Source organism: Hoplias malabaricus, chromosome 5 (genome assembly GCF_029633855.1).
Source record: "Hoplias malabaricus isolate fHopMal1 chromosome 5, fHopMal1.hap1, whole genome shotgun sequence".
NCBI lineage: Eukaryota > Metazoa > Chordata > Actinopteri > Characiformes > Erythrinidae > Hoplias > Hoplias malabaricus.
Genome location: NC_089804.1, coordinates 13,342,369 through 13,370,001, shown reverse-complemented (window position 1 = coordinate 13,370,001; position 27,633 = coordinate 13,342,369). Strand labels below are relative to the sequence as shown.

The window sequence follows — 27,633 nt, the reverse complement described above, 5'->3', positions numbered from 1 at the left end:
AGTTAAAGATAAATGTGACACAATCAAAATATGACCAGATTTTGGGGAACCCTGAAAAATGTTCATAAAAACGTGGGAGAAAATTCACTTGTATCACATTTGTACGATGGCTACCTCTCCTGTGTTTGTTATTATTATTGGTGTCATTCTTTTGTACATACAGCCTATGATTGTAAAATATTCCAGAGTCTATGGCAAGCCGTTTTAACCTAAAATGACACCAGTGATAAGTCCTAACTCCACTTTAATAGTAAGAACTGTAATTCAAGATCTCTCTGATATAGTTTTTACTAGTAACAACTCCCATTTCAGCTATCAACTACCACATTTTGCTCTTAAGTCTTTTTTCTTAGGGAGTTAGTCAGGGGCCATTTGCTCTGAAGCCTGATGTTTAATTACACGAGATCTGACTTGACAATGGTTTTCCCGAGACTTGAAGTCGTTCTGTACAAGGAATAATGCCATTCTGTTGAATGCCTGAGGTTTGAGGATGTCCTAAAATGTACACCGTACTCCAGGGTCCTGGAGGTTGTGGGTTTGAGTGCTGCTCCGGGTGACTGTCTGTGAGGTATATATTGTGTTCTCCCAGTGGGTTTCCTCCCACGGTCCAAAGACTTTAGATATGAATATCATACGGATGTCTCGTAATAGCGATTTGTTATTATTAAAAAATATATAAAAATTTAACCAAGGCACATTTTTCTAAGCTAAAGGTTGTAGTATGTTGGTAAGATGTGTCTCTATGAACTACAAGTAATGTTAGATCTTCATATCATGTGGATCTTTTACAGTAGCAATTTGTTACTTTAAAAAAAGTCAATCAGCCATTCCAGTTAATTCCAGTAAACGTATGTAGTTAATTTCAGTATTGTGAAGAAGACACTAAAAAAGACCTCTATGCCGACACCATTATTTCGTTGCAAAATAATTAGATTTATTACAATGAAAAGAACAGCATCTTAGCCCTTTGGGGTCTAAGGACATTTTCTAAAATTCGTCTTTAAAGTACTTGTCATATAATTATAGTGTCCTGAAAAACTTAAATCTGAATTTAGAAAATTATATTTATGAAAACATGTGGATGAATAGTTTTGGTGATTGAAATAGTTTTATCAGAGTCTTAAAAACAAGCGAATCTACCAGTTAGACACGGCAAGAGGCAGAGGAGGCATGTCTCAAGCTTATACATAGGCTCATAACTCAGGATGTACAGTAATTCAGGATGTCGCGTAGGAAAGAGCAGTTTCTGCACATTCACAGAGTGTTTGAACTGTATTTCTGCGCTGTGCTATTGCTAAGGTATTAAGAGAAACATCGCAAATGTTGACGTGCCGGTGCGTTCTTCGACCCCAGTTACTGCCACCTTTGCTTTAGTTTCCAAGCCTGTGCTTGATTAAGATGGTGTTTTGCGACATAATCGGCTACATTTTGGGGCTCGAGGGCTGTATTGGGTGAAAGCCAACCAGGAACCACAGAGGTAGAGCAGAGTCCAGTAGAGCAGATGCAGTGCAGGGGCAAAGTGCATATTGTGACACAGAATTGTTTGATTTATTTATTTATTTATTTTTTGTTAACTTCAGAACAAATGTGAAAATTTACATAACCGCCCACATTAAACCTTGCTTCTGTGTTCTCTAATGAATGATGAAATTTGACTTTATTTGGCTTTATTCAGAAATATAAAAAATTCTAAAGTAAAGCTACTTACAGAAATCTACAGCTTTTTATGAACATTTAATCATATCCCCAAACATTAACACATCTCCGTCTGGAGAGAATTGGGAGTATGTGACTGGAGCACACTGCTGTATCCCAGACTTTTGCCAACTCAGTGATGCGAATTGTGTATTTGGACACATTATCCGCTCTGGCGCTGCTCTAGCATGCTGTCAAATTTTGAATTTATTTGTATAGTGCATTTTTTTCCCAACCTGATGGTGTCACAAAGCAGCTTTCCAGAAATTGAGAGTTAAAACAAACATTGAAATTAATAACCCCAGGTGAGCAAGGCAAAGGCGACAGTGGCAAATAAAAATTCCACCGAAGCTGGAAGATGAAACCAAGACTCATAGATGGACCTCCTCGGGTTCAACAAATCATATATAAGAATGTTAATTTAGAGCTACAGCTAGAAGCAACCTTGGACTCTCTATAGGTAATGGCGGTCTTTAGTAATGCTCTGTGCTGGATCAGTCCCATCAAATATCCAGGAGCTGATGCATGGGTGACGACAGGTGTCACAGATGTGGTGTGAAGGTAAGGAGTGTGGCAGAAGCTGGGAATGGAGGGCAGATATGTGGTCTTAAGGCAGGTGAGTAAGAGCCGTCAGCAGCCAATCTTCCCTCAGCTGTCCTGCTGGACAGGAGGGCAGTCATTAACTCAGAAGGAGTAGAGGGGTGGCATAAGTTCAGTTTCTGTTCATGGATAATAGACTATATGAATATTGTCAGAGTGTGGCGAGCGACTCCGGCAGGTTTAACTACAACAGTCAGCCTAAAAGTAGAGAACCAGCAGGTAACTCTGAAACACTGGCATCTCCCTGCTCCAGCATCAACAAACCCGAGTGATCGTTCATGAGCAGTGGGACAACAGCACCAGTACCTCAGATTACCGTGTAGTATGGAGGTATGCGATTTCGGATGCAGCCGTCTACTTGGGGGAATTGACTATGGAGTGTGTGAGCGAAAACCCTGCCAGGAAGCCATCTTTCTTGAACTATCCTTCAAACATTCTAAAAAATTCTCTCACAATCCTGCTGCCAAGCGATCAATTAAAAGTACTCCTGTCCAATTTAAATTATCCCTATATATATAGGGACGTAGGTAAATGTGTATATAGAAACCTCAGAAAATAAAATCAAACTAATGTCCAAATTCAGGATCCCTGTAGTACATCAGAACCTCAAACAACCATCCACCTGGAAGAAAGAAACAACAACCAGTATCTTTTGCAAAAATAACAGATGCAAATAGTAACAACAACACAAATTAATACTAGTAATATTAATACATTTATACAAATTATTATTATTATTATTATTATTATTATTATTATTATTATTTTACTCTTCAATTCATTATAATAAATTATTAATGAAATATGTAATGCATTAATAAAATAATGATATAGTTAAATAATAAAAGAATAATAAAAGAATTTCAAAACGGAGATTTCTCCACCAGGTTACTTTCCAATATTTCATTGTCATGTTTGTCAGAGTCAGTTCCACTTAATAATGGCATCTGCGCTGGACCTCCAGGCATCACAACTCCTGCCCCTTTTTGTATCATAGCCTTAGCATAGGTTAACAACAGTGTACAAAACAAATCATTATACACAAGGATAAAAGAGCTGCTCCAAAAACTTGAGCTAACATTGTTCCCATTGGACCAAATATTTGTATTAACCAAGCATTCAACTCCTTTGATGACGTAGCTAAAGCAGTAATTTGATTCATTGTATTATTTCCCTTAATTATTTCTGAAGCTAAAGTGATTAGGTTTTTATGTGTTTTATTAATTTCCAGAGTGGTTGTTACAGTACTTTGATCCAGAACTCCTTTAGTAACTGTGTAAACTTTAATAGGACTTGAGTTCTTTATCATAATTGTCACTGTACGAGTTATGTAACCTTCTCTCCACATATTTTGAATTGGTATAAATTTAAGCTCTGGCTCTAAATAAGTACAAGTGTATTCCCCTTGGTCCTCCCATGTAACAGTATGCAAAACAATTGAACAATCATCTCTAATTTCGAACCATCTAAAGGCATTAAACAAAAGATATTTTCTCTGGTCAAGACTATTTTTCCAATTAGGAGGACTATTACTCCCCTTATTAAGTCTTCCACATTTACAGGGAAGATGAACTGTTTAATTTCATCTTCAGTTTTCAATGGTGATGATATTGTTGTAATTATCCGTTGTGCCAATGTAGTTAGTTGTGATATGACTCTTTCAGTAATATTCAGGACTGGAAAAGTGGAATTCCTCAAAATTTCTTCTACTCTAGAGCGTTTAGGTCTAAACTTTTTCTGAACTGGTCTTGGACTCCGTTGTTGAGCCAAGTCTCTGAATTGTAATGAAGTGGGATTTCTGCTCTCTGTAATTTTTGATGGTTGGCTGTCCACTCGTGTGGGACCTGCTGTTTCTGGGACATAGACTGTCAATGTCTCCAAATCTTTTGTCTTGTTTACTAGCTGCCTCATTTTTGGCATTGTCAGAAATGTCATCAACATCATCCAAACCAGGGACAATCTCCTCTTCAGGAGTTTGACTCTCGTTTGTCTCATGCCTGTTATTTTTTGTATGTTCTTCCACACTTTCTCTTGGCTCTTCTGAACCTGCAGCATCTCCTCCTTCTGAGAGAGGTGTTTCATCTAATGATACCACGTTGGAGACCCTCTAACCTGGATCGCAGTTCCAGTACTGCGAACAGCTTCAAAAGGATGTTCCCATGCGTTCGTTATACCATTTTCTTCTAAACACCTTCATGAACACCTTGTCTCCAGGTTGCACTGTACTCCTCTTTTGCTCATCCAGCTTCTCCTGCACCTTCTCTTTTCTTTGCTTGTCTGAAATGATATTCTTTTATGCAAGTTATTTAGGTATGAAACATATGCTCACATGTCATCTTCTAAAAGGCCTAAGCTTGGATGCAAACTTGTACGCAAACATGGAGTTGGCATTTGTCTGCCTGTCACCAACTCATGAGGAGTCATGTGCAAATCATGTAGCTCACTTGAGCGACACACCATTAATACTAATGGAAATGCTGCTATCCAATTTAAACCTGTGTGCTGGCAGATTTTAACAATCTGATTTTTTAAAACACCATTCATTTTTTCACAAATCCCTTGGCTTTGTGGATGGTATACTGTACCCAGATGCTGTTTAATTCCTAATTTTTGCAAAATTAATTTCACTGTTTCATCCACAAACTCTTTCCCATTATCTGAAGGTATTTGATCTGGAAATCCCCACTTGCTTATGACTTCTCTACACAAAAACTCGGCAACAGATTGAGCTCCTACTTAGTTAGACAAACTCAGGCTTAAATAATAAAATATTTTCCACAAAATCTTGTATTTACCTTCTACCTGTTTTTATTATTTCATTAAATTCCAAAACTACTTTACGCATAGGACCCCTCTGAATATTAATTTCCAGGCAAATTGTGCACTTGCTAATGACATACTCATTTTTTTATGTGAATATGATGCTTAAATCCTTCAAGTTCTTTGTAATTTTCTTAGTTTCCCCCCTTGCTATGTGAACTAATCCTTGGTCATCCAGATTCAAAGGACCCAACAGGTCTGAAGCACTCATGTGCAAAGTGACCAAACTGTCCACAATTATAGCACACTTCAGGGGACTGCTGAAAGTTCAGGTTAAATCTTCCAGGTCTTCCTCTAGCTAAATTTCCTCGACCTCTTCTTCTCCAAGTCTGCATCTGACCAAAAACTGGCTGTGACCAGAATGTAACTGGCACCTCTGATGTGGACTGGTTTACTTGAGGTTGTGTCTGATTCAGCTGAGATTGTGGTACCGGCTGAGTTGAAGGCTGACTTTGTATAACTACAGCCTGTTTCTTTTCTTTTCTTTTGAGAAAATCTGAGGTTTCTTGGTCCTGTGCTTTCTGAACTGTCATTGCATTTGATTGCAACACAACAATTGTCTATTTATTTTCCAAATGAACACCTCAAAGTAGCAAAGAATCTCAACAATAAACCCCAGACAAGCTTAGACTCATAGTTGAATATAACTCACATTTATAACCCTTAATAAAATGAACCAAACAAGTATGTTATCTTAATAAATGAACTGCATCAGTCAATCTGTTGCCAAGTTTTTCTTTTAAAAATTGTCATATAGTCTCTTATATGCCCACACATAAATGAATATTAAGCCTAAATTGAGAAATTTCTTACAGTAGTCTATACGTAAAAGCAGTCTAAATGTATATCAGCAATAATGACTATATGTGTGTATATATACATATATTAAATGCAGGTATTTATGAAAGAGTCTGTGGATAAACATATATAAGCCTTGCTCAGACAGGATCTAGCTGCTCACTGAGACTTCAGTACCCCCTTCTGCTGGTGAGCTGTAGTCAGTTGCTCACTGTCTGCCCTCCTACTTTTTCTCTCTCACACAACCCACAGGATAAGGGAAACATTGAGCTTACTTATTACTAATTAAACATTCAGTATGCTTATATGTACAAACCGGATTCCAAAAAAGTTGGGACACTAAACTAATTGTGAGTAAAAACTGAATGCAATTATGTGGAGGTGCTAACATCTAATATAATATTCAGAATAGAAAACAAATAACAGATCAAAGGTTTAAACTGCGAGAATGCATCCCCCCTTCTAACAACACTCAACAGACGTCTGGGGACAGAGGAGACCAGTTTCTCAAGTTTAGAAATAGGAATGCTCTCCCATTCATGTCTAATACAGGCTATTCAATCGTCTTGGGCCTTCTTTGTCGCACCTTCCTCTTTATGATGCTCCAAATGTTCTCTATAGGTGAAAGATCTGGACTGCAGGCTGCCATTTCAGTACCCAGATCCTTCTCCTACGTAGCCATGATGTTGCGATTGCTGTAGAATGTGGTCTGGCATTATCTTGTTGAAAAATGCAGGGTCTTCCCTGAAAGAGATGACATCAGTGGTGCAGGCTTCTAAACGGAGTGTTGATAACAACTTGGGTTATCCTTGTCCTCTCTGGTCCGGATGACATGGCGTCCCAGTGTTCCATAAAGAACTTCAAATCGTGACCCATCTGACCACAGAACAGTCTTCCATTTTGCCACACTCCATTTTAAAAGACCCCTGGCCCAGTGCAAACGTCTGAGCTTGTGGAGCTTGCTTAGAATTTATCAATATCTATCCCTATTAATTTATAATCCCTTATTCATAATCACCTCCTGCATTCATTTTTTTATTGAGACTTTGTCACACACACACTCTCAATCTGAACAGGTCAAACAGAAGGAGGAGAATGGCCATTCCCTCTCACATTTCAGCTCTCACTTCTTATGGACAAAAACAAACAAACAAGTTCAAGTAGTTTGTCATTTCAGCAGTATACAATGTTTACAGTAAACAGTGAAACAAAATAGCGTTCCTCCAGGACCAAGGTGCTACATAAGACAATACACAACATTAAAGTGCAACTAGTGCAAAGCTAGTGCAAACATAAAACAGTGCACACATTAAAGTGCAAAAAACATAGAACATAAACCAATACACAACACCAGAGAGGGGCAAGTGAGACCAGCTCCATTTACACAAGGCAGCATCAAACAGTGTTCGTCAACAGTGTTTTGAGTGGGCACCCCAAATTAAACCAAATTAGTTTACTCCTCCAGTTCCTGTGAACTGAACACAAAAATCATCTAATGATTTTTCAGGATTTAGGCCCGGATAATCCCGCCTCTATAAAAGAGGGCTTCATCCAACAGCGGCTACCTACACTATTTTCTCTTTTTCCTTTATTCCTTTTCCTTTTAACTCATTATTTTCCATTTTTCCTTTATTCTTTTTCCTTTTAAATCATTATTTTCTTTATTCCTTTATTCTTTTATTTCTTCACTTTTAATTTTCTCATTTCTCTTCTATTTGCCTTATATTCCTTAACTTTAACCTTACATAAATTTTAACCAAATGCCACTGGGCCCCAGGGATTCTAACTATTTTTAATATATTCCAATTCCACAATAACTCAAAGCTTACTTTCACATAGTGACTAAAAATTCATGTCTTACTATTTTAAGCAAAAAAGGGCCCTATTTACTAAAATCCACATGTCATTTGTTAGCTCACTTTATTGTTACTAATTAAGCTATTCTACACTTATACTTCAAATTTTCCTTTCCTTTTTTACACTTTTACTATTACCTTTATTCTATCTTTACATTATTTTAATTTAAAACAAAGAAAACTCTCCCAGCACCATCAACACAATACTGCATACACTAATGAGTCTAATATGGTGCAGCCCAACTATCAAAAAGATCAAGCATACAACCCGTGCTCAAATTTGTGAAAAGCTCACCTTTATTTGCCGGCTTTAAGCGGTAGTCTATATGAAGGAGCTGCCAGATGATGAAGGCCACAACTCGAATCCCATCCTCGTCGCCAAATTCGTGTAGTTAATTTCAGAATTGTGAAGAAGACACTGAAAAAGACCGCTACGCTGACACCATCCTTTCATTGCAAAATAATTACATTTATTACAATGAAAAGAACAGCATCTTAACAAGCCCCAATGGACAGCTTGCTGAGAAGTTAGCCAATATCTTCTCACTTCAGTCCAAAGCTCCTCTGTTTATATAGGTTGGTTGTTTTTGTGAAACTAAGGTAAATATATTTACTAAGGTAAGCATTTTATTCACTTAATCTTATTTGTCTTGGACTGAGAGACCTATCTCTAGTGAGTCCTGGACCTTTAGACTAGGGACCACTGATCTAATTATTACAATCCAGTAAAGAATTCATGCGGTATTTTAGACACATTTTCACATGTGGCAAATCTCTATGTACAATAAATTATACTTAATAACTTACAATATACATCATGTGCTCAGTGAATTGGAAATAATGGAGCAAGAAGAGGGATGAAACCCGAATATCCGCTATCAATCTAACTTTACCAACCTGTGTATCTCTGCTGGAGAAGGACTATTGCAATGTGGTGAAACTGACTCTAATTAATGCTCAATTGCTCTCAAACAAGACATATTACAGAACAAGTTTTATTTCTTCACGTGGCTTGGACTTTATTTATATAGTTGCAACCAGGATAGAACTCGCAACTCACTGAACTGTGCCCATCAGACTATAGACATTTACCAAAAAAATCCAGCCAACAGCATTCTGTGTCAATTCAAAAAGGGCTAGAGAAAGACCAACACAAACTGTATGGCAACAGATGAGCTACTGTCTCTGACTTTACATTTACAAGGTTGACCATCACGGTAGGTGTTTGTAACAGAGTGGACAGTGAGAGTACATGGTAATGTAAGCAGCATTGATGTGTCTGATCCACTTGTACCTGCACAACAAACATTAACACACCAACACATTATTATCTGAGAATAATCCACAAACTAAATCATACCTTCTCTGCAGTGGTTCTGTCCTGACCATGGAAGAATAGGGTGAAATGGAGGAAATAAAATACATAGCAACCACTGGACTGTAGTCTTTAATTATAAAAATATAACGGCATCCTGTGAGGTCAGTGGAATTCAGAGATTGGTCAGTGAGTGTAGAAACAAGGCAGTGGTCATAATGTTACGGTTGCTCTGTGTAAATTCATTCATTCTTTGCCAGTAATCACTTTCTCCTTTTCCATTAAAACTGTCTGTGAGTACTACATCGTTTGGCTGCAATCAACATGACCACAATATGCAAGTGATACTTTGTTAAAAAGAATGTCAGAGCTTTAATATATGGTTTGTGACAGTGATATTGAATAAAGCCTATCCACCTGTACTGCCAGGATAGAATAGAGTTGAGGAACTATCACATAAAATACAGCAATTACACTCACTAACCAAGACAACACTGTCAGGAACGAGGGGCGGATTGAGGGAGGCGGACGCACTCGCTAAAACACAGCTTTTTAATAAAGGAGAATAACAAAACAAAGATACATTAACATAACGAAAACAAACAGGGAGCTAACCAGGCTAAACTAAACAAGGGGAGCTAAACAGTGCAAACGGGACTGACAGACTAAAGAGAAAACGAAGGAACGAGAGAGGAAAAGAAACTACAACACGAAACAACGACTAGGGAAACAAACACGGAGAAACTGTGGAGACAGATGGACAGACTCGAAAACACGACCGACTAGACATGAGAAATGTGAAAGGAGAAATGTACGACCAACGGATGAGAGACAAGAGGGCTTAAATACAGACACAAACGAGACACACCTGGACAGATAACGAGGACGGGTTAACACATGACACGGACGAGGAGGCGGGACGAGGGCGGAGACAAGGACATAAACAAAACATAGCCATGTGCTAAAAGCATATGGCCGGGGACAACAGACATGACAGGACGAAGGCGTGACAGATGCCCCCCCCCAAGAACGCGCAACTCCCGGGCGCGTACTCCTAAACCCCCCAGGAGCTGGCACAGAAGAGGGCACGGAAAACAAGACAGGACAACAAACCAACGGGTGACAGGACTCAGGACAGGACGGGAACCGACACAGGAGCTGGGGACACGACAGGACCGAATATACGAGACGGGACATGGGACATGACAGGTAACTGACAAAGGGAGGTAACAAAAGACTGGAACGGACTGGACATGACGGGAGTGGACACATGAGACTTGACAGGGTTTTTGACATTGGACATGACACTGGATGGAAACGGACTGGACAGAAGACGGGACAGGTGACAGGACTTGGTGCTGGGACTGGACGGGAGCAGAGACTGGTGACAAGACACTGGACAGGATAGGAACGTTAGACTGGACAGGGGTACGTGACTGGACAGAAGACAGGACAGGTGACATGACACTAGACTGAAACGGAGACGGGACTGGAGACTGGACAGGGGATTGAAAGGGAAACTGGACCGGAGACAAGACAGGTGACTGGACATTGGATGGATACGGGAACTGGATGTGAGACAAGACAGAGGGTTGAAACGGAGACTGGACAGGACTAACAGGGGACTGGACATGAGACAAGACAGAGAGTTGAAACGGGGACTGGACAGGACTAACAGGGGACTGGACATGAGACAAGACAGAGGGTTGAAACGGGGACTGGACAGGACTGACAGTGGACTGGACTGGACAGGGGAACAGGGACCAAGACGTTTACGGGGACAGACATGAATACAGTAACAGGTACAGGGACAGAGACAAAGGCTGACACGGGTACTGGGACAAGGACAGAGACAGGAACCAAGACAGGGACAGACAAGGGAACCAATATAACAGCGGGGTGCCCAGGACTGGCTAATGTCTGTGGGGCAGTCTGAGGAACCAGCCTGGGCACAGTTCTGGGGATCGGCCCTGAAGTCCTTCGGGCCGACCTACGGACATGGACAGGAGCGGCGCCATAGTCACGGGGACAGGAGCGGCGGGTGCCGCCATAGTCACGTGACAAACACCTAAATACACTGAGGGTAAATAGGGTAAAGGGGCAGGTGCTCAAACCATGCATCCAGTCCTGAGCAGCCTGCAGTCACTGAGAGACAAATCATTCATGTAATTCTGAAAATATATAACAACTACTGCTCACTAAACAAAAATAGAAAAGCTTTCAGTTTCTGTTAATGAGGAATATAGAGAATGGGGAGTAGTCTGACTGTAAGAACCACCCTCTCCTGAATTGTTCCTTTCAGTTCAAACGAGAGCTCAAACTGTTCTAATATCTTGACATTTTAAAAAGATAAAAGTTTGGTTTAAACCTAAAGAAACCACATTAATTTTTTTCAGGTTTTCACTTTGGAGAAAATCATTTTATAGAATTATTTGGGCACAAAAGATATGGGTAAGTTCTGCCTTTTTAACTTTGAATCATAGGTTTTGATTTATCTTAGATTTAAAGCCAGTAATGATTCAAATGACTGGACTTTATAAATTCACTGAATTGCTGTAATGATGACCTTCTCACACAGAAACAACTTCCTTACTTCATGTGTTGTTAAGTGAAGAACTGTACTGAGACGAGATTCAGCACTAATCTGTTTTTTCTTTTCTTTTCAGAACACAGTACAGATACAGAAAATAAACGTGTACCAATGTATGATACTTATGACGAGGAAGCTGATGAAATATGTCACAAGGAAACTGTAGCAAGAGTTAGATCTATTGCAATTCCCATATTCTTTACCATCGTGATCATTCTCAGTCTCATTGGTAACGTAATGGTTCTGGTGATCCTTGCCCTCTACAAGTCCCTGAAATCATTGACCAACCTCTTCATCCTCAACTTGGCTGTGTCTGACCTGATGTTCACTCTTGGACTTCCATTTTGGGCCTGTTACTTCATCTGGGGCTGGATATTTGGAGACGCATTGTGCAAAGGTGTCAACTTTGTCTTCTTTACTGGATTTTACAGTAGCAGTGTTTTCCTGATGTTGTTGACTATTCAGCGCTATGTAGCGGTGGTCTACCCTCTGTCGGACTGGGAGACAGGTCAGAAGTTTGCAGTTGTTCCCATCTTGGCTTGGGTGGTGAGTGCTGCAGCAGCAATACCAGCCTCAGTGCAAAGCTCTGTCGTGTCTGACCCAGATGACAGCAACAGTCTTCACTGTGAGATTAACAGCACAACGACCATCATTGCTGTTACATTTGAACAAAACTGTTTTTTTGTGGTTGCAGTTTTGGTCATGGCTTTTTGCTACATACGAATAGTTCAGACTGTCCTCAAGTCCCGAACAAAGAAGAAACACAGGACTATGAACTCATCTTCTGCATTGTGGCTGTGTTCTTTGTTGGTTGGGCTCCTTATAACATAGTCATATTTTTGAAGTCATTAGTTTATTTTGGGATACAGAATTTGCAGATTGTAAAGTCAGTGATCATCTTGATTATGCATCTTACATCTTCAAACTTCTCGCTTTCTCCCACTGCTGTCTTAATCCAGTGTTTTATGTTTTTGTTGGTGTAAAATTCAGAAATCATGTGAAGACATTTCTACAGATTTTTTTTGTGAAAAAAGTTTCAAGGACCCCACCAAATGGCCAGAAATTCTGGGTTCTCAGGGCTCAATATAGTGACCATGAAACAACTCTGGAGGTATCTTTACTCAGTAAGACTGACAATGCCGACAATCAGAACACACAGAGCATTACAGAAATTCCAAGGCCTTGGACCAGCTGTTGAAAATCTTGGCACATTGCTGTAATTATTATGTGGTATTAAATAAGGTATTACAAAGATGGTGCTCTTTGAGGGATGTTCAATAAGATATATATATATATATATATATATATATATATATATATATATATGTAATCACCCTTAATTTCTATTTAATTGTTATCAATAGCAATTATCCTTTCAATTTCCTGGAAAAAAAGTGGAATTGTTTTTGTGGAAACTCCATTATACAGCTCACTTATGATAAAATTTTCTATATTATCTGTTATTTTCAGAAGAAAACCACCCTTAAAAAAATCACATCTATGTACACATCTGGTGTGTTAAACTGTGGCTAACATGTTGTCTTACAACACAAGTAACAATAAAATATAGTGGATGTTTCCATAACAAGGAAAATATGAACTGTTTTTAAGAGGTTTCATATGTCATACATTTACTGTAAAAACACAATGTAGACGGAAAACAGTGCAGTGTTTGTTTGATGTGGGAATAAAGCATACAGTGTGGAAACATGCACAAAAACACACATGACCCAAATAAACAGGCAAAATGTCATGTTTAAGTTAAAACCAAAGATTCATGTTTTCAAGTTCATCATGAAAACAACTGAAGATACAAAATGAAGCATCTTTTACACTTATATTGATTTACAGTGCAACTTGAAATACATTTGTCACATATTCTTCAAAAATTGCATTTTAATAAGTATATATTATAAAAAACTATTGACAATATAAATATTTAAACTGAAAAAAAAAATGTTTTACTAAGTAATTGTATTATCAATGTAAAGTAACAAAATTGTCATTTTTTTTAAAAGTTTTGTTTTACATTTTTTTCATGCCGTTCTATTTTTTTGGACTAAAATACTAGATTTAAATCTGTCAATCCACATTGTAAATAAACCTCTTTACATAACTCATTAATGTAGCTAAAAACATTAATTCATTTTCTGTAGCCGCTTCAGGGTCACTGTGGGTCCAAAACCCACCAAGCTTATCCAGTTCAGGGTCGTGGTGGGTCCAGAGCCTACCTGGAATCATTGGGCACAAGGCAAGAATACACCCTGGAGGAGACTCCAGTCCTTCACAGGGCAACACACACACATTCACTCACACACTCACACCTACGGACACTTTTGAGGCGCCAATTCACCTACCAACGTGTGTCTTTGGAGTGTGGGAGGAAACCGGAGCACCCGGAGGAAACCCACGCAGACACAGGGAGAACACACCATACTCCTCACAGACAGTCACCCGGAGGAAACCCAAATGGACACAGGGAGAACACACCACACTCCTCAAAGACACTCACCCGGTGGAAACCCACGCGGACACAGGGAGAACACACCACACTCCTCACAGACAGTCACCTGGAGGAAACCCACGCAGACACAGGGAGAACACACCACACTCCTCACAGAGAGAGGTCCCTGGAGCTGTGTGACTGTGACACTACCTAAAGTGCCACCGTGCCACCTATTATTATTATTATTATTATTATTATTATTAATAATAATAATAACAATAATTTATTTCCTTATCTCTCTTTATCGGCTGCATCTGGGGTCTGTCCTCTGGAAAACATATTTGTTAATTTTGCACATTTTGCAGCATCTTCTTCCAACACATTTCCTTTTTTCATCCTGGCTTTTCGGCTCCACCTGCCCCCCATCACCACAGACAGATACTTTGTGCTATTCTGCTGCTATATTTAATTTCACTGCTCCAGAAAAGACAACTTGTGGGCTCAACCAACTTAAACATATAGAACCCATCTAACCTACTGCAATGTAGGGGCTGCGCTGTCAGATGAATGGTGAATGAATGCATATTTGAATGAAGAACGAATGCAAGAAGATTAGATAAATGACAGATAAGTGACAAAATTATTTTTCCCATCTCATCCTGCCGGGTCATCACACACTCACATAGACACTAACACTCTCACTGATGGGCATTTTCCAACCGATCTCCCTACCAGCTTGCAATTTTGCACTGTGGAAGGAAACCAAAGTGTCCAGAGGAAACCCATGCAGACAAAGGGAGAGCTCATCAAATTGCTCATATACAGTGAATCAGGGCAGGGATGAAACCCACAACCCCAGGACACTGGAACTGTGCATCAGTGACACTACCTGTAGACCCCTGGTAAATAAATACGAGATAAAAACTACACTAATTTTAGAGACTATTAAAGGGTCAACATTCTTAAATCACAGAACAGTTGTTTCATGTACTGGGCTTCAGTTTTGTCTAACACTGGGTTTACTCTGCACACTTTTGAACTTTGGACTACATATGAAAATCTAGTGGTGAGCAAAGGTTTTTATTTTACATAATATGACTCATGCTACAATATGAGTCATATTATGCAGCCCGTGACTGCATATAAATTGTGCTGAATGAAATCTTGAATGAACCCAGCCAGTGTCTCTCAATGCGAGTGTGAACACTGCTTCCTCTTTCATCCTGAAAGAAAGTCACAGGGCAAACTATGAACATTAATGAGCAGAGATGTATCAGCAGTTTCTAAATGGTATCTATTTGCTTTGTTTGCAGTAATATATCCCTGGAAAAAATAAACATGTACTGATGACTTATAAAAGCTTTTAGAGTAATAGGAAGTTTCTAAACTCTGACCTGACTGGCAACACCAGCTCTTCATTCCAGCAGAGGCTTGGGATGGTTTGATAATGTCTACATTTGTCATTTAAAATTTAGCAATGAGTCACCATAAAACCCAGCATAAATCACTGACTGCAATTTGACTTAGAAGTGTTATTAAACCTAACTGTATCACTTGGTTGTCTGTGTGTGTTTGACCAGCCTTTAAACTAATGTTGGCATAAGATCTGTATATTTTTTTGCATATTTCCATAAGCTGTTTAATAGATTTCACCGTGTTTTCTGTGGCTGCATGACCTCAGACACCCAAAGAGATTACTGTTCCACATTCCCAAAAGTACATCCTAACGTTCCTCACTTACTCCACAACAGACAAACCTATATCTGGGTCAACACTACAGTTCCCTGATTACACACTATCCATGCTGGGTACCAAACGTCAGTCTACATAAAGTTTTGAGAGGGGTTTTAATGCTTTGTACATAAAGTTTGGTGTGTGTAATGTGTGTGATGCCCAAAGATGCATTGGTATCATGTCCAGTTTGTTTTCCTAGTCTTGTGCTATCACCTCTCTAACACACACCTGATGTGGTCAGTTGCAGGCTGACTGCTATCACATCATCCAAGTAGATGCTGCAGATTGGTGGTCGGTGGGGAGACCCTCTAATGTTACAAAGGATGTTAATACTTTAGAGTGTCTAGAAACAAACTATACATACGCAGAACATTATGATCACCTCCTTGTTACCACCCACACTGTCCATTCATTCAGCTCCGTAATTCTACAGTAACAGACTGGAGTCCATTGTTTGACCCTTTTCACCAGAAGCCCCAAAAAACCACCACAGAAATGGTATGATTTTGGTGGTGGACCATACTTGGCTCTGCAGTGACACTGATGTGGTGGTGGTGTGTTAGTGTGTGTTGTACTCGTATAAGTGGATCAGACACAGTAGTGCTGCTGAAGTTTTTGAACCCATCAGTGTCACTGCTGGACTGAGAATAGTCCACCAACTAAAAATATCCAGCAGACAGTGTCGTTGTGTCCCCTGATGAAGGGCTAGAGAAAGTCCAACACAAACTGTGCAGCAACAGATGAGCTACTGACTTTGCATCTACAAGATGGACCAACAGAGTAGGTGTTTTTCTAGCAGAGTTGACAATAATTGGTCAGTGTTTAAATTTTTTTAAACAGACTTTAGTCTGTAATTATAAAACTACTAAGTGCTCCTGTGTGGTCAGTGGAACTCAGAGAATAGATTGTGAGTGTAGAAACAAGGAAGTGGTCATAATGTCATGGCTGATTGTTATGGTAAATTAATTTATTCATTGCCTGTAACCACTTTCTCCAGTTCAGTTACAATTGCTTGTGAGTAATACACTGTTTGGTCGGTAATCAACATGACTACATTTGCAAGTGACACTTCCATTAAAAAAAAAAAAAAGAATGCCAGAGGCATGGGTCGTGGTGGCATAAGCACTACATAGCGGAGTCAATGATAATTAATTATTTAATTCATTTTGCTAAGCTCCATGTTTGGGAGCCATTAAATAATATGTAGTGTCTTTACCTGTCTAATTTTAGCTTAGACAAGTAGGCCATTTTCACATTTTATACAGCAGGATTAACTACAAACCGGATTCAAAAAAAGTTGGAACACTAAACAAATTGTGAATAAAAATTGAATGCAATGATGTGGAGGAGCCAACATCTAATATTTTATTCATAATAGAACACAAATCACAGATCAAAAGTTTAAACTGAGAGAATGTATCATTTTAAGAGAAATATCTGTTGTTTCAAAATTTCATGGCGTCAACAAATCCCAAAAAACTTGGGACAAGGCCATTTTTTTCTACTGTGTGGCATCCCACCTTCTTACAACACTCAACAGACGTCTGGGACAGAGGAGACCAGTTTCTCAAGTTTAGAAATAGGAATACTCTCATATTCATGTCTAATACAGGCCTCTAACTGTTCAATCGTCTTGGGCCTTCTTTGTCGCACCTTCCTCTTTATGATGCTCCAATTGTTCTCTATAGGTGAACGATCTGGACTGCAGGCTGCCATTTCAGTACCCGGATCCTTCTCCTACGTAGCCATGATGTTGTGATTGCTGCAGAATGTGGTCTGGCGTTATCTTGTTGAAAAATGCAGGGTCTTCCCTGAAAGAGATGATGTCTAGATGGGAGAATATGTTGCGCCTCTGACCGAGCGATCTTCGCGCTTAAGTGTTTCACAATTCCCGCCTCTCTAGTGCTTCTCACTGGCCTGTTTCAACTTGGCCTGTTTCAATTGTTTCAATTCCTGCTTCAATGATTGGCCCGGAGACGCAAACAAAGTGCGTCATTGAAACAGTGGGATGTGCTAACGCCGATGGCTGTCTGACAATGGCCACACATTGAAACTGTGGGAGGTGCTAACGACTGATTGGCCGATGGCTGTGTGATACTGGTTCCTCATCGAAACTGTGGGATGTTCTAACGCCTGATTGGCCGACGGCTGTGAATGTTTCAGGGGGCGGGCCTTACAATGGCTCCTCTAAAACGAGTCGCTTCGTTCTCTTTTTCTCAGTTCTACAGCGAACAGACAACGATTAAAAGGTAAGTGCTGCTTCTCGTTCATTGCTTAGACTTTATTAAGACTTTTACGATTTGTGTTTGGCGTTTAAAGATTAAGGTAGCAGCGTTGTTGGTGCGTGTGTCGTTGTATACAGCGCAGCGTTCAGTAAACGGCTTGTGTAAACACTGTTTTATGTTTATGATCTCCTTTTTCTCAATTAAATTACACCGATTTTATAAAATGTAGTAAAACTGTAAGTGTTAGTTGTAGGGAATGTAGGTTTGTTAAACGTGTTTAACAAGTGTTTACAATTGTGTTTACATGAATAAATGATATTTCTTGGAATCCCAGACGTTAAACTATTCATCAGTATAACGTAGGCAAAACATCTGAGTTGTTTTTGTTGTTGTTTAGTGATAAAATAAGCAATTATAAGTGTTAGGTGTACAAAACCCATTAGATGTTGTTGTTTACTGATTAAAATATTATATTAAAAGCATCAGGCTAAAAAACATTAGTTGTTTAGTATTAAAATAGTCAGTCATATGTATTAGATGTGTAGTTTTAAAATATTGTATGTGTTAGGTGTACAAAACATTGACAAGTTGTATGAAAGAGACCATTTCCACTAATGCCAGCTTCTTTAAACCTCTTCTCTGTGTGTAATCATGTGTTTTGTGGATCTGTTTACCAAATTAATATTAGTTTAATACAATGAAATGATCCATTTTTTCTTTCTGCAGTGTGCCTCTTAAATGCATGAATTTATGTTGTCCTGTCTTTCTATTGTTATGCTTAACAAGCCATTATGGACCCATTCAGAGGGAGTCATTCATCATTATCTGCTGCCATTAACACATCACAGCTATTATCAGCATGTTATGTGTTACATTAAGTAGAGCTTTCAGTTGATTGCTTATAGTACTTATAAACATTTAGGTCAGCTGTGAGTTTTAACACCTCAGCCCCCTGCCCCTCTACTGTTTTGTATTTGAATAAGATGATCTCTGGGTCTGAATGTTGGTCTGATCTTTTTATTTTTGTCTTAAAATATTGTTTTTACAGAATGGATTCCCGACCAGTGTTTCGCTTCGAGGCAGATGGTGAGGTCACCCTTCGACCCACACCCGAAGCAGTTCAGGCAGCGAGAGAGAGCTTACCCGGTGTCGGATCTGGTGCTTCCCGCCAGGCCCAAAACCGCAAGACTGTCTTGACAGAGGCCAGGAGGAGAGTGGTGGCCGGAGGAGGAAATCCGTGGGATAGCCAGCTGCTGGCCAGCCAGAGTGCTCTTCAGTTTGGCCGGCACCAGGGGAAACCCTTCAAGTGGCTGCTGGAGAATGACCTGGGCTATGCAGTCATGGTCCTTTCTGGACACCAAACGGAGCGCGAGTCTGGAAACAGATGCGACACTCCACTAATGAGCAACAAAGACGCACTGCTCCAGTACGCCAGCTCCTTCCCTGAGGTTGCTCATGCCATTCAGCGACGTACGGGACGGGATACGCAGGCGGACGACTGTCTGGTGGGCTTTGGAACTCACAAGGGAAACACATACAAGGAACTTTATGAGTCCAAAGACAAGGAGAAAAGGAGGTGAGAGCACATTTTCATTTACATGTTCTATATGAGTACGTAGGGTGTGTTCATGTTGGTTTTACTATTAGAAGCAGTAAGAAATTAATTAATTGTAATTGTTTTTTTATTTTTTGACAGTTATGTCCAGTGGCTTAGGGTTCAGTCATGCAGGCGTGGGACAAAGATGGAAGCTCTTCAGATATACATACAGAAGAGGGATGCTGAGCCGACACAGCAGGGGCCCCCTTCCTCTCAGTCTGCCACAGCGACGTCCACCCCTCTTCCGGAGTATTCACCCAGAGAGTCTGCACACCCTTCAGGTGAGTTTTAACAGCATTAGTTCAGGTCATCAAGCACATTCTATAGTGTGAGCTCAGCTTTAATTGCTAATTATTTGTCTTTTTCAGAACCCACAGACGAGGAAGTGCTGGCATCTGCCATGGCGATGGAGACATCAGGTTTGTCCTCTCTAAACTGTGATGCTTTTGTGTTTCTTTATTTTTCTTCTTCACTTTGTGATTGTATGCATGTGACTTCATGGTGGAGTGATTTTTACATATGTTTTCTTTGCCCTACAGGCAGTTCTGCCAATGCCGAGAACTTCTAGGCATACCTCCTGGAAGGGCTGGTGAGGTGGAACGAGGACCACGCTTCATCATCCGTGAACCGGTCGGAGCAGGTGCTGCGGTGTTATACTGGCCACATGCAGCATGTGCTCAACCAGCTCAGTGAGGAGATGCTGGGCTGTAAACTGGTGGAGGACTACACCAAGCCCAGAGAGTACACAGGTAACGTTTTTGAATGCGAATCATCGTGCTGTAACCATATAGCCGATCTATTTTCATTCGGCACAAATAGCCACTCTTATTAAACTGCTGTGTGATCGTTTGTGTTTCAGGTGTTTCATCTCCTCCCGCAAAGTCAGAAGACGCTTCCGCAGACCCGGTCCTCCCCTCTCAAGAACCGGAAGCAGAAGAAGTAAGTGCTTTGTTTTTTACATGTGAGCGTTTAACCATACATGGAAAAGGGAGCACGATTAACCCGAACGTCTTTGTCTTGTCAGGTTTTCAGAGGGCCGGACGGAGCGCCAGGATACGAATGCGTGGTGAGGCTGGCCAGGTACCTGGTGGACTTGCGCGACGAAGCCTGTCTCTCTGAGAAGCAGGTCGCCGACATCGTCGCCCTTTGGAACCGTCTGCCGGACGTCGACAAGCAACGTGTCTCTTACCAGTCGAGGCACAGGGAGCGGCTGCTTCAGGGACGCTTTAAGGCCAGCCATGCAAAGTCCACGGTCTCCAGCGGGGTCGAGAGCTTAAAGCGGTAGGTTAATCATACTCCTGGACAAAGAATTTAATGCTGCGTGATCTGTGCTGGCACATTTATGTTTAATAACGTGTTCTGTATTATTCTGTTTCTCCCAACAGCTGCTTGTTGGGTGAAGGAACGGGACCTGCGCAGTGGCCAGATGCAAGCCGCCTTGTGGAGGCCATTTGCTTGGAGCTGTGTGACGTTCACCCTCATGGCCGAAGGGTCGCTGGAGCGAGGGTGAACCGCTGGGCTCCTGAACCGCTGAATCCTGCAGGACTACGGCAGGATCAGGAGGCTGGTACTGAACAGCCCAGGTCTCGTGCAGGCGACGTCGCTTCAGTGTGTGGTAAGACTTTTAAGCCGACTTTTATTAACATCAATGCTAGGAATGCTCTCTTCCAGCAAGCACTGAATAACACTGTTCTCTCTTTCTTTTTCTTTTTTTTTTTAAAGGCACAACAGCATCCAGAAGAAACAGGAGCAGACGGTGTTGGCGATGGAGATTCCATTGCCCAAGCCGAGCCTCACAGCTGCCGTTCCATTGCCGCAGCCTAGTGAGAAGGTGCCGGAGGAGTACCCTAGGACCTTTTCTTTCCCCACTCCTCCGGACCTGTCGGGGCAAGCGGCACAGCGAAGACGGCCTGCTACCGCAGCTCCTGCGTCTGCTCCACCGGTGCAACTGCCACAGCCTCCGGCTTTTTGTAAATAAATGAGCCCTTTTTATTTATATGCAATTGTTGCGAACGTTTTCACAAACTTGGAAAACATAAAGTACTTTTATAAGCTTGTAAATAAACCAGTTAAAATGTATTAACGTTTCTCGTGTCGCTCAATAAATGTATAGTATTTTACCATTGACAAAGCTCACACTAATACTACTGAAAACATACAATGTTTATACATGCACTAAAAAGCACATGTTGGAGTGTTTACGAATTCAAAATGCCCCAGTTCTATTGGTGTCTGCCTTGGCCACTGAGAGCCCACCACATGGCTACTTAGTCCAGAGTTGCTCCTCCTCTTAAGAGGGCAACGGCAGAGCGGAGGGGACGTGGGGCCCGCCCGTGCCCCGCGGACCCTTTGCTTTGGTTTTTTTCTCACGTCCGACGCCCTGGAGCGTGTCCTCGGCCGGTCAAGAGACCCACGGTGGCGTCTTTGGGCCGGATCGGGTCGCGGGCCTTCGCGGGGGGGCCGCAGAGAACATTGGGTGGGGTCTTCCTCTTTATGATGCTCCAATTGTTCTCTATAGGTGAACGATCTGGACTGCAGGCTGCCATTTCAGTACCCGGATCCTTCTCCTACGTAGCCATGATGTTGTGATTGCTGCAGAATGTGGTCTGGCGTTATCTTGTTGAAAAATGCAGGGTCTTCCCTGAAAGAGATGATGTCTAGATGGGAGAATATGTTGCGCCTCTGACCGAGCGATCTTCGCGCTTAAGTGTTTCACAATTCCCGCCTCTCTAGTGCTTCTCACTGGCCTGTTTCAACTTGGCCTGTTTCAATTGTTTCAATTCCTGCTTCAATGATTGGCCCGGAGACGCAAACAAAGTGCGTCATTGAAACAGTGGGATGTGCTAACGCCGATGGCTGTCTGACAATGGCCACACATTGAAACTGTGGGAGGTGCTAACGACTGATTGGCCGATGGCTGTGTGATACTGGTTCCTCATCGAAACTGTGGGATGTTCTAACGCCTGATTGGCCGACGGCTGTGAATGTTTCAGGGGGCGGGCCTTACAATGGCTCCTCTAAAACGAGTCGCTTCGTTCTCTTTTTCTCAGTTCTACAGCGAACAGACAACGATTAAAAGGTAAGTGCTGCTTCTCGTTCATTGCTTAGACTTTATTAAGACTTTTACGATTTGTGTTTGGCGTTTAAAGATTAAGGTAGCAGCGTTGTTGGTGCGTGTGTCGTTGTATACAGCGCAGCGTTCAGTAAACGGCTTGTGTAAACACTGTTTTATGTTTATGATCTCCTTTTTCTCAATTAAATTACACCGATTTTATAAAATGTAGTAAAACTGTAAGTGTTAGTTGTAGGGAATGTAGGTTTGTTAAACGTGTTTAACAAGTGTTTACAATTGTGTTTACATGAATAAATGATATTTCTTGGAATCCCAGACGTTAAACTATTCATCAGTATAACGTAGGCAAAACATCTGAGTTGTTTTTGTTGTTGTTTAGTGATAAAATAAGCAATTATAAGTGTTAGGTGTACAAAACCCATTAGATGTTGTTGTTTACTGATTAAAATATTATATTAAAAGCATCAGGCTAAAAAACATTAGTTGTTTAGTATTAAAATAGTCAGTCATATGTATTAGATGTGTAGTTTTAAAATATTGTATGTGTTAGGTGTACAAAACATTGACAAGTTGTATGAAAGAGACCATTTCCACTAATGCCAGCTTCTTTAAACCTCTTCTCTGTGTGTAATCATGTGTTTTGTGGATCTGTTTACCAAATTAATATTAGTTTAATACAATGAAATGATCCATTTTTTCTTTCTGCAGTGTGCCTCTTAAATGCATGAATTTATGTTGTCCTGTCTTTCTATTGTTATGCTTAACAAGCCATTATGGACCCATTCAGAGGGAGTCATTCATCATTATCTGCTGCCATTAACACATCACAGCTATTATCAGCATGTTATGTGTTACATTAAGTAGAGCTTTCAGTTGATTGCTTATAGTACTTATAAACATTTAGGTCAGCTGTGAGTTTTAACACCTCAGCCCCCTGCCCCTCTACTGTTTTGTATTTGAATAAGATGATCTCTGGGTCTGAATGTTGGTCTGATCTTTTTATTTTTGTCTTAAAATATTGTTTTTACAGAATGGATTCCCGACCAGTGTTTCGCTTCGAGGCAGATGGTGAGGTCACCCTTCGACCCACACCCGAAGCAGTTCAGGCAGCGAGAGAGAGCTTACCCGGTGTCGGATCTGGTGCTTCCCGCCAGGCCCAAAACCGCAAGACTGTCTTGACAGAGGCCAGGAGGAGAGTGGTGGCCGGAGGAGGAAATCCGTGGGATAGCCAGCTGCTGGCCAGCCAGAGTGCTCTTCAGTTTGGCCGGCACCAGGGGAAACCCTTCAAGTGGCTGCTGGAGAATGACCTGGGCTATGCAGTCATGGTCCTTTCTGGACACCAAACGGAGCGCGAGTCTGGAAACAGATGCGACACTCCACTAATGAGCAACAAAGACGCACTGCTCCAGTACGCCAGCTCCTTCCCTGAGGTTGCTCATGCCATTCAGCGACGTACGGGACGGGATACGCAGGCGGACGACTGTCTGGTGGGCTTTGGAACTCACAAGGGAAACACATACAAGGAACTTTATGAGTCCAAAGACAAGGAGAAAAGGAGGTGAGAGCACATTTTCATTTACATGTTCTATATGAGTACGTAGGGTGTGTTCATGTTGGTTTTACTATTAGAAGCAGTAAGAAATTAATTAATTGTAATTGTTTTTTTATTTTTTGACAGTTATGTCCAGTGGCTTAGGGTTCAGTCATGCAGGCGTGGGACAAAGATGGAAGCTCTTCAGATATACATACAGAAGAGGGATGCTGAGCCGACACAGCAGGGGCCCCCTTCCTCTCAGTCTGCCACAGCGACGTCCACCCCTCTTCCGGAGTATTCACCCAGAGAGTCTGCACACCCTTCAGGTGAGTTTTAACAGCATTAGTTCAGGTCATCAAGCACATTCTATAGTGTGAGCTCAGCTTTAATTGCTAATTATTTGTCTTTTTCAGAACCCACAGACGAGGAAGTGCTGGCATCTGCCATGGCGATGGAGACATCAGGTTTGTCCTCTCTAAACTGTGATGCTTTTGTGTTTCTTTATTTTTCTTCTTCACTTTGTGATTGTATGCATGTGACTTCATGGTGGAGTGATTTTTACATATGTTTTCTTTGCCCTACAGGCAGTTCTGCCAATGCCGAGAACTTCTAGGCATACCTCCTGGAAGGGCTGGTGAGGTGGAACGAGGACCACGCTTCATCATCCGTGAACCGGTCGGAGCAGGTGCTGCGGTGTTATACTGGCCACATGCAGCATGTGCTCAACCAGCTCAGTGAGGAGATGCTGGGCTGTAAACTGGTGGAGGACTACACCAAGCCCAGAGAGTACACAGGTAACGTTTTTGAATGCGAATCATCGTGCTGTAACCATATAGCCGATCTATTTTCATTCGGCACAAATAGCCACTCTTATTAAACTGCTGTGTGATCGTTTGTGTTTCAGGTGTTTCATCTCCTCCCGCAAAGTCAGAAGACGCTTCCGCAGACCCGGTCCTCCCCTCTCAAGAACCGGAAGCAGAAGAAGTAAGTGCTTTGTTTTTTACATGTGAGCGTTTAACCATACATGGAAAAGGGAGCACGATTAACCCGAACGTCTTTGTCTTGTCAGGTTTTCAGAGGGCCGGACGGAGCGCCAGGATACGAATGCGTGGTGAGGCTGGCCAGGTACCTGGTGGACTTGCGCGACGAAGCCTGTCTCTCTGAGAAGCAGGTCGCCGACATCGTCGCCCTTTGGAACCGTCTGCCGGACGTCGACAAGCAACGTGTCTCTTACCAGTCGAGGCACAGGGAGCGGCTGCTTCAGGGACGCTTTAAGGCCAGCCATGCAAAGTCCACGGTCTCCAGCGGGGTCGAGAGCTTAAAGCGGTAGGTTAATCATACTCCTGGACAAAGAATTTAATGCTGCGTGATCTGTGCTGGCACATTTATGTTTAATAACGTGTTCTGTATTATTCTGTTTCTCCCAACAGCTGCTTGTTGGGTGAAGGAACGGGACCTGCGCAGTGGCCAGATGCAAGCCGCCTTGTGGAGGCCATTTGCTTGGAGCTGTGTGACGTTCACCCTCATGGCCGAAGGGTCGCTGGAGCGAGGGTGAACCGCTGGGCTCCTGAACCGCTGAATCCTGCAGGACTACGGCAGGATCAGGAGGCTGGTACTGAACAGCCCAGGTCTCGTGCAGGCGACGTCGCTTCAGTGTGTGGTAAGACTTTTAAGCCGACTTTTATTAACATCAATGCTAGGAATGCTCTCTTCCAGCAAGCACTGAATAACACTGTTCTCTCTTTCTTTTTCTTTTTTTTTTTAAAGGCACAACAGCATCCAGAAGAAACAGGAGCAGACGGTGTTGGCGATGGAGATTCCATTGCCCAAGCCGAGCCTCACAGCTGCCGTTCCATTGCCGCAGCCTAGTGAGAAGGTGCCGGAGGAGTACCCTAGGACCTTTTCTTTCCCCACTCCTCCGGACCTGTCGGGGCAAGCGGCACAGCGAAGACGGCCTGCTACCGCAGCTCCTGCGTCTGCTCCACCGGTGCAACTGCCACAGCCTCCGGCTTTTTGTAAATAAATGAGCCCTTTTTATTTATATGCAATTGTTGCGAACGTTTTCACAAACTTGGAAAACATAAAGTACTTTTATAAGCTTGTAAATAAACCAGTTAAAATGTATTAACGTTTCTCGTGTCGCTCAATAAATGTATAGTATTTTACCATTGACAAAGCTCACACTAATACTACTGAAAACATACAATGTTTATACATGCACTAAAAAGCACATGTTGGAGTGTTTACGAATTCAAAATGCCCCAGTTCTATTGGTGTCTGCCTTGGCCACTGAGAGCCCACCACATGGCTACTTAGTCCAGAGTTGCTCCTCCTCTTAAGAGGGCAACGGCAGAGCGGAGGGGACGTGGGGCCCGCCCGTGCCCCGCGGACCCTTTGCTTTGGTTTTTTTCTCACGTCCGACGCCCTGGAGCGTGTCCTCGGCCGGTCAAGAGACCCACGGTGGCGTCTTTGGGCCGGATCGGGTCGCGGGCCTTCGCGGGGGGGCCGCAGAGAACATTGGGTGGGGTCTTTTGCGCTAGAACGTGAACATAGTTCTCTGCATTAATGGTGCCTTTCCAGACATGCAAGCTGCCCATGCCACAAGAACTCATGCAACCCCATACCATCAGTGATGCAGGCCTCTGAACGGAGCGTTGATAACAACTTGGGTTATCCTTGTCCTCTCTGGTCCGGATGACATGGCGTCCCAGTGTTCCATAAAGAACTTCAAATCGTGACACATCCTACCACAGAACAGTCTTCCATTTTGCCACACTTCATTTTACAAGACCCCTGGCCCAGTGCAAACGTCTGAGCTTGTGGAGTTTGCTTAGAAATGGCTTCCTCTTTGCACTGTAGAGTTTCAGCTGGCAACGATGGATGGCACGGTGGATTGTGTTCACTGACAATGCTTTCTGGAAGTATTCCTGAGCTCATTCTGTTATTTCCTTGACAGTGGCATTCCTGTTTGAGGTGCAGTGACGTTTAAGGGCCCGGAGATCACGAGCATCCAGTAGAGTTTTGCGGCCTTGACCCTTACGCACAGCAATTGTTCCAGATTCTCTGAATCTTTTGATTATGTTATGCACGTTTGATGATGATAACTTAAAAGTCTTTGCTATTTTACGCTGGGTAACACCATTCTGGAATTGCTGCACTATGTTTCTGCGCAACAATGGTGAAATTGGTGATCCTCTTACCATCTTGGCTTCAGAGAGACACTGACACTCTGCGAAGTTCTTTTTATACCCAATCATGTTGTCAATTGACCTAATTAGTGTTAATTGGTCTTCCAGCTGTTCGTTATATGCTCCATTTCCTTTTTCCAGCCACTTTTTGCTACTTGTCCC

General features: G+C 41.9%; 3 protein-coding genes and 1 pseudogene across 3 annotated transcripts; all 4 read left to right on the top strand.

Annotated features, from left to right (window-relative positions):
* Positions 1–11,785: 11,785 nt before the first annotated feature.
* On the top strand, positions 11,786–12,872 carry LOC136697263 (chemokine XC receptor 1-like; annotated as a pseudogene).
* A 5,160-nt stretch (positions 12,873–18,032) lies between these two features.
* Positions 18,033–20,338, top strand: LOC136697262 (uncharacterized). The gene is made up of 5 exons (XM_066672299.1): positions 18,033–18,103; positions 19,128–19,655; positions 19,776–19,957; positions 20,045–20,095; positions 20,216–20,338. Exons 1-5 carry the CDS (start codon positions 18,033–18,035, stop codon positions 20,242–20,244), a joined length of 861 nt encoding a protein of 286 aa, XP_066528396.1. The 3' UTR covers positions 20,245–20,338.
* Positions 20,299–24,990, top strand: LOC136697261 (uncharacterized). Its single transcript, XM_066672298.1, has 10 exons — positions 20,299–20,425; positions 20,536–20,615; positions 20,701–20,957; positions 21,062–21,259; positions 21,399–21,618; positions 22,727–22,755; positions 23,780–24,307; positions 24,428–24,609; positions 24,697–24,747; positions 24,868–24,990. The coding sequence occupies exons 1-10, from the start codon at positions 20,341–20,343 to the stop codon at positions 24,894–24,896; spliced, it is 1,659 nt and encodes a 552-aa protein (XP_066528395.1). The 5' UTR covers positions 20,299–20,340; the 3' UTR covers positions 24,897–24,990.
* Positions 24,951–26,306, top strand: LOC136697260 (uncharacterized). Its single transcript, XM_066672297.1, has 5 exons — positions 24,951–25,077; positions 25,188–25,267; positions 25,353–25,609; positions 25,714–25,911; positions 26,051–26,306. The coding sequence occupies exons 1-5, from the start codon at positions 24,993–24,995 to the stop codon at positions 26,304–26,306; spliced, it is 876 nt and encodes a 291-aa protein (XP_066528394.1). The 5' UTR covers positions 24,951–24,992.
* The last annotated feature ends 1,327 nt before the right edge of the window (positions 26,307–27,633 follow it).

Bases quoted from the DNA above. Each gene is read 5' to 3' on its own strand.
- LOC136697261 (XM_066672298.1), top strand. From the start codon at position 20,341: ATGCAGCATGTGCTCAACCAGCTCAGTGAGGAGATGCTGGGCTGTAAA. The intron at 20,616-20,700 runs GTAAGTGCTTTG...TTGTCTTGTCAG, and splicing joins AAGAACCGGAAGCAGAAGAA to GTTTTCAGAGGGCCGGACGG. The intron at 24,610-24,696 runs GTGAGTTTTAAC...TGTCTTTTTCAG, and splicing joins AGAGTCTGCACACCCTTCAG to AACCCACAGACGAGGAAGTG.
- LOC136697262 (XM_066672299.1), top strand. From the start codon at position 18,033: ATGGCTCCTCTAAAACGAGTCGCTTCGTTCTCTTTTTCTCAGTTCTAC. The intron at 19,958-20,044 runs GTGAGTTTTAAC...TGTCTTTTTCAG, and splicing joins AGAGTCTGCACACCCTTCAG to AACCCACAGACGAGGAAGTG. The intron at 20,096-20,215 runs GTTTGTCCTCTC...TTTGCCCTACAG, and splicing joins CATGGCGATGGAGACATCAG to GCAGTTCTGCCAATGCCGAG.
- LOC136697260 (XM_066672297.1), top strand. From the start codon at position 24,993: ATGCAGCATGTGCTCAACCAGCTCAGTGAGGAGATGCTGGGCTGTAAA. The intron at 25,610-25,713 runs GTAGGTTAATCA...TTCTCCCAACAG, and splicing joins GGGGTCGAGAGCTTAAAGCG to CTGCTTGTTGGGTGAAGGAA. The intron at 25,912-26,050 runs GTCTCGTGCAGG...TTTTTTTTAAAG, and splicing joins GCTGGTACTGAACAGCCCAG to GCACAACAGCATCCAGAAGA.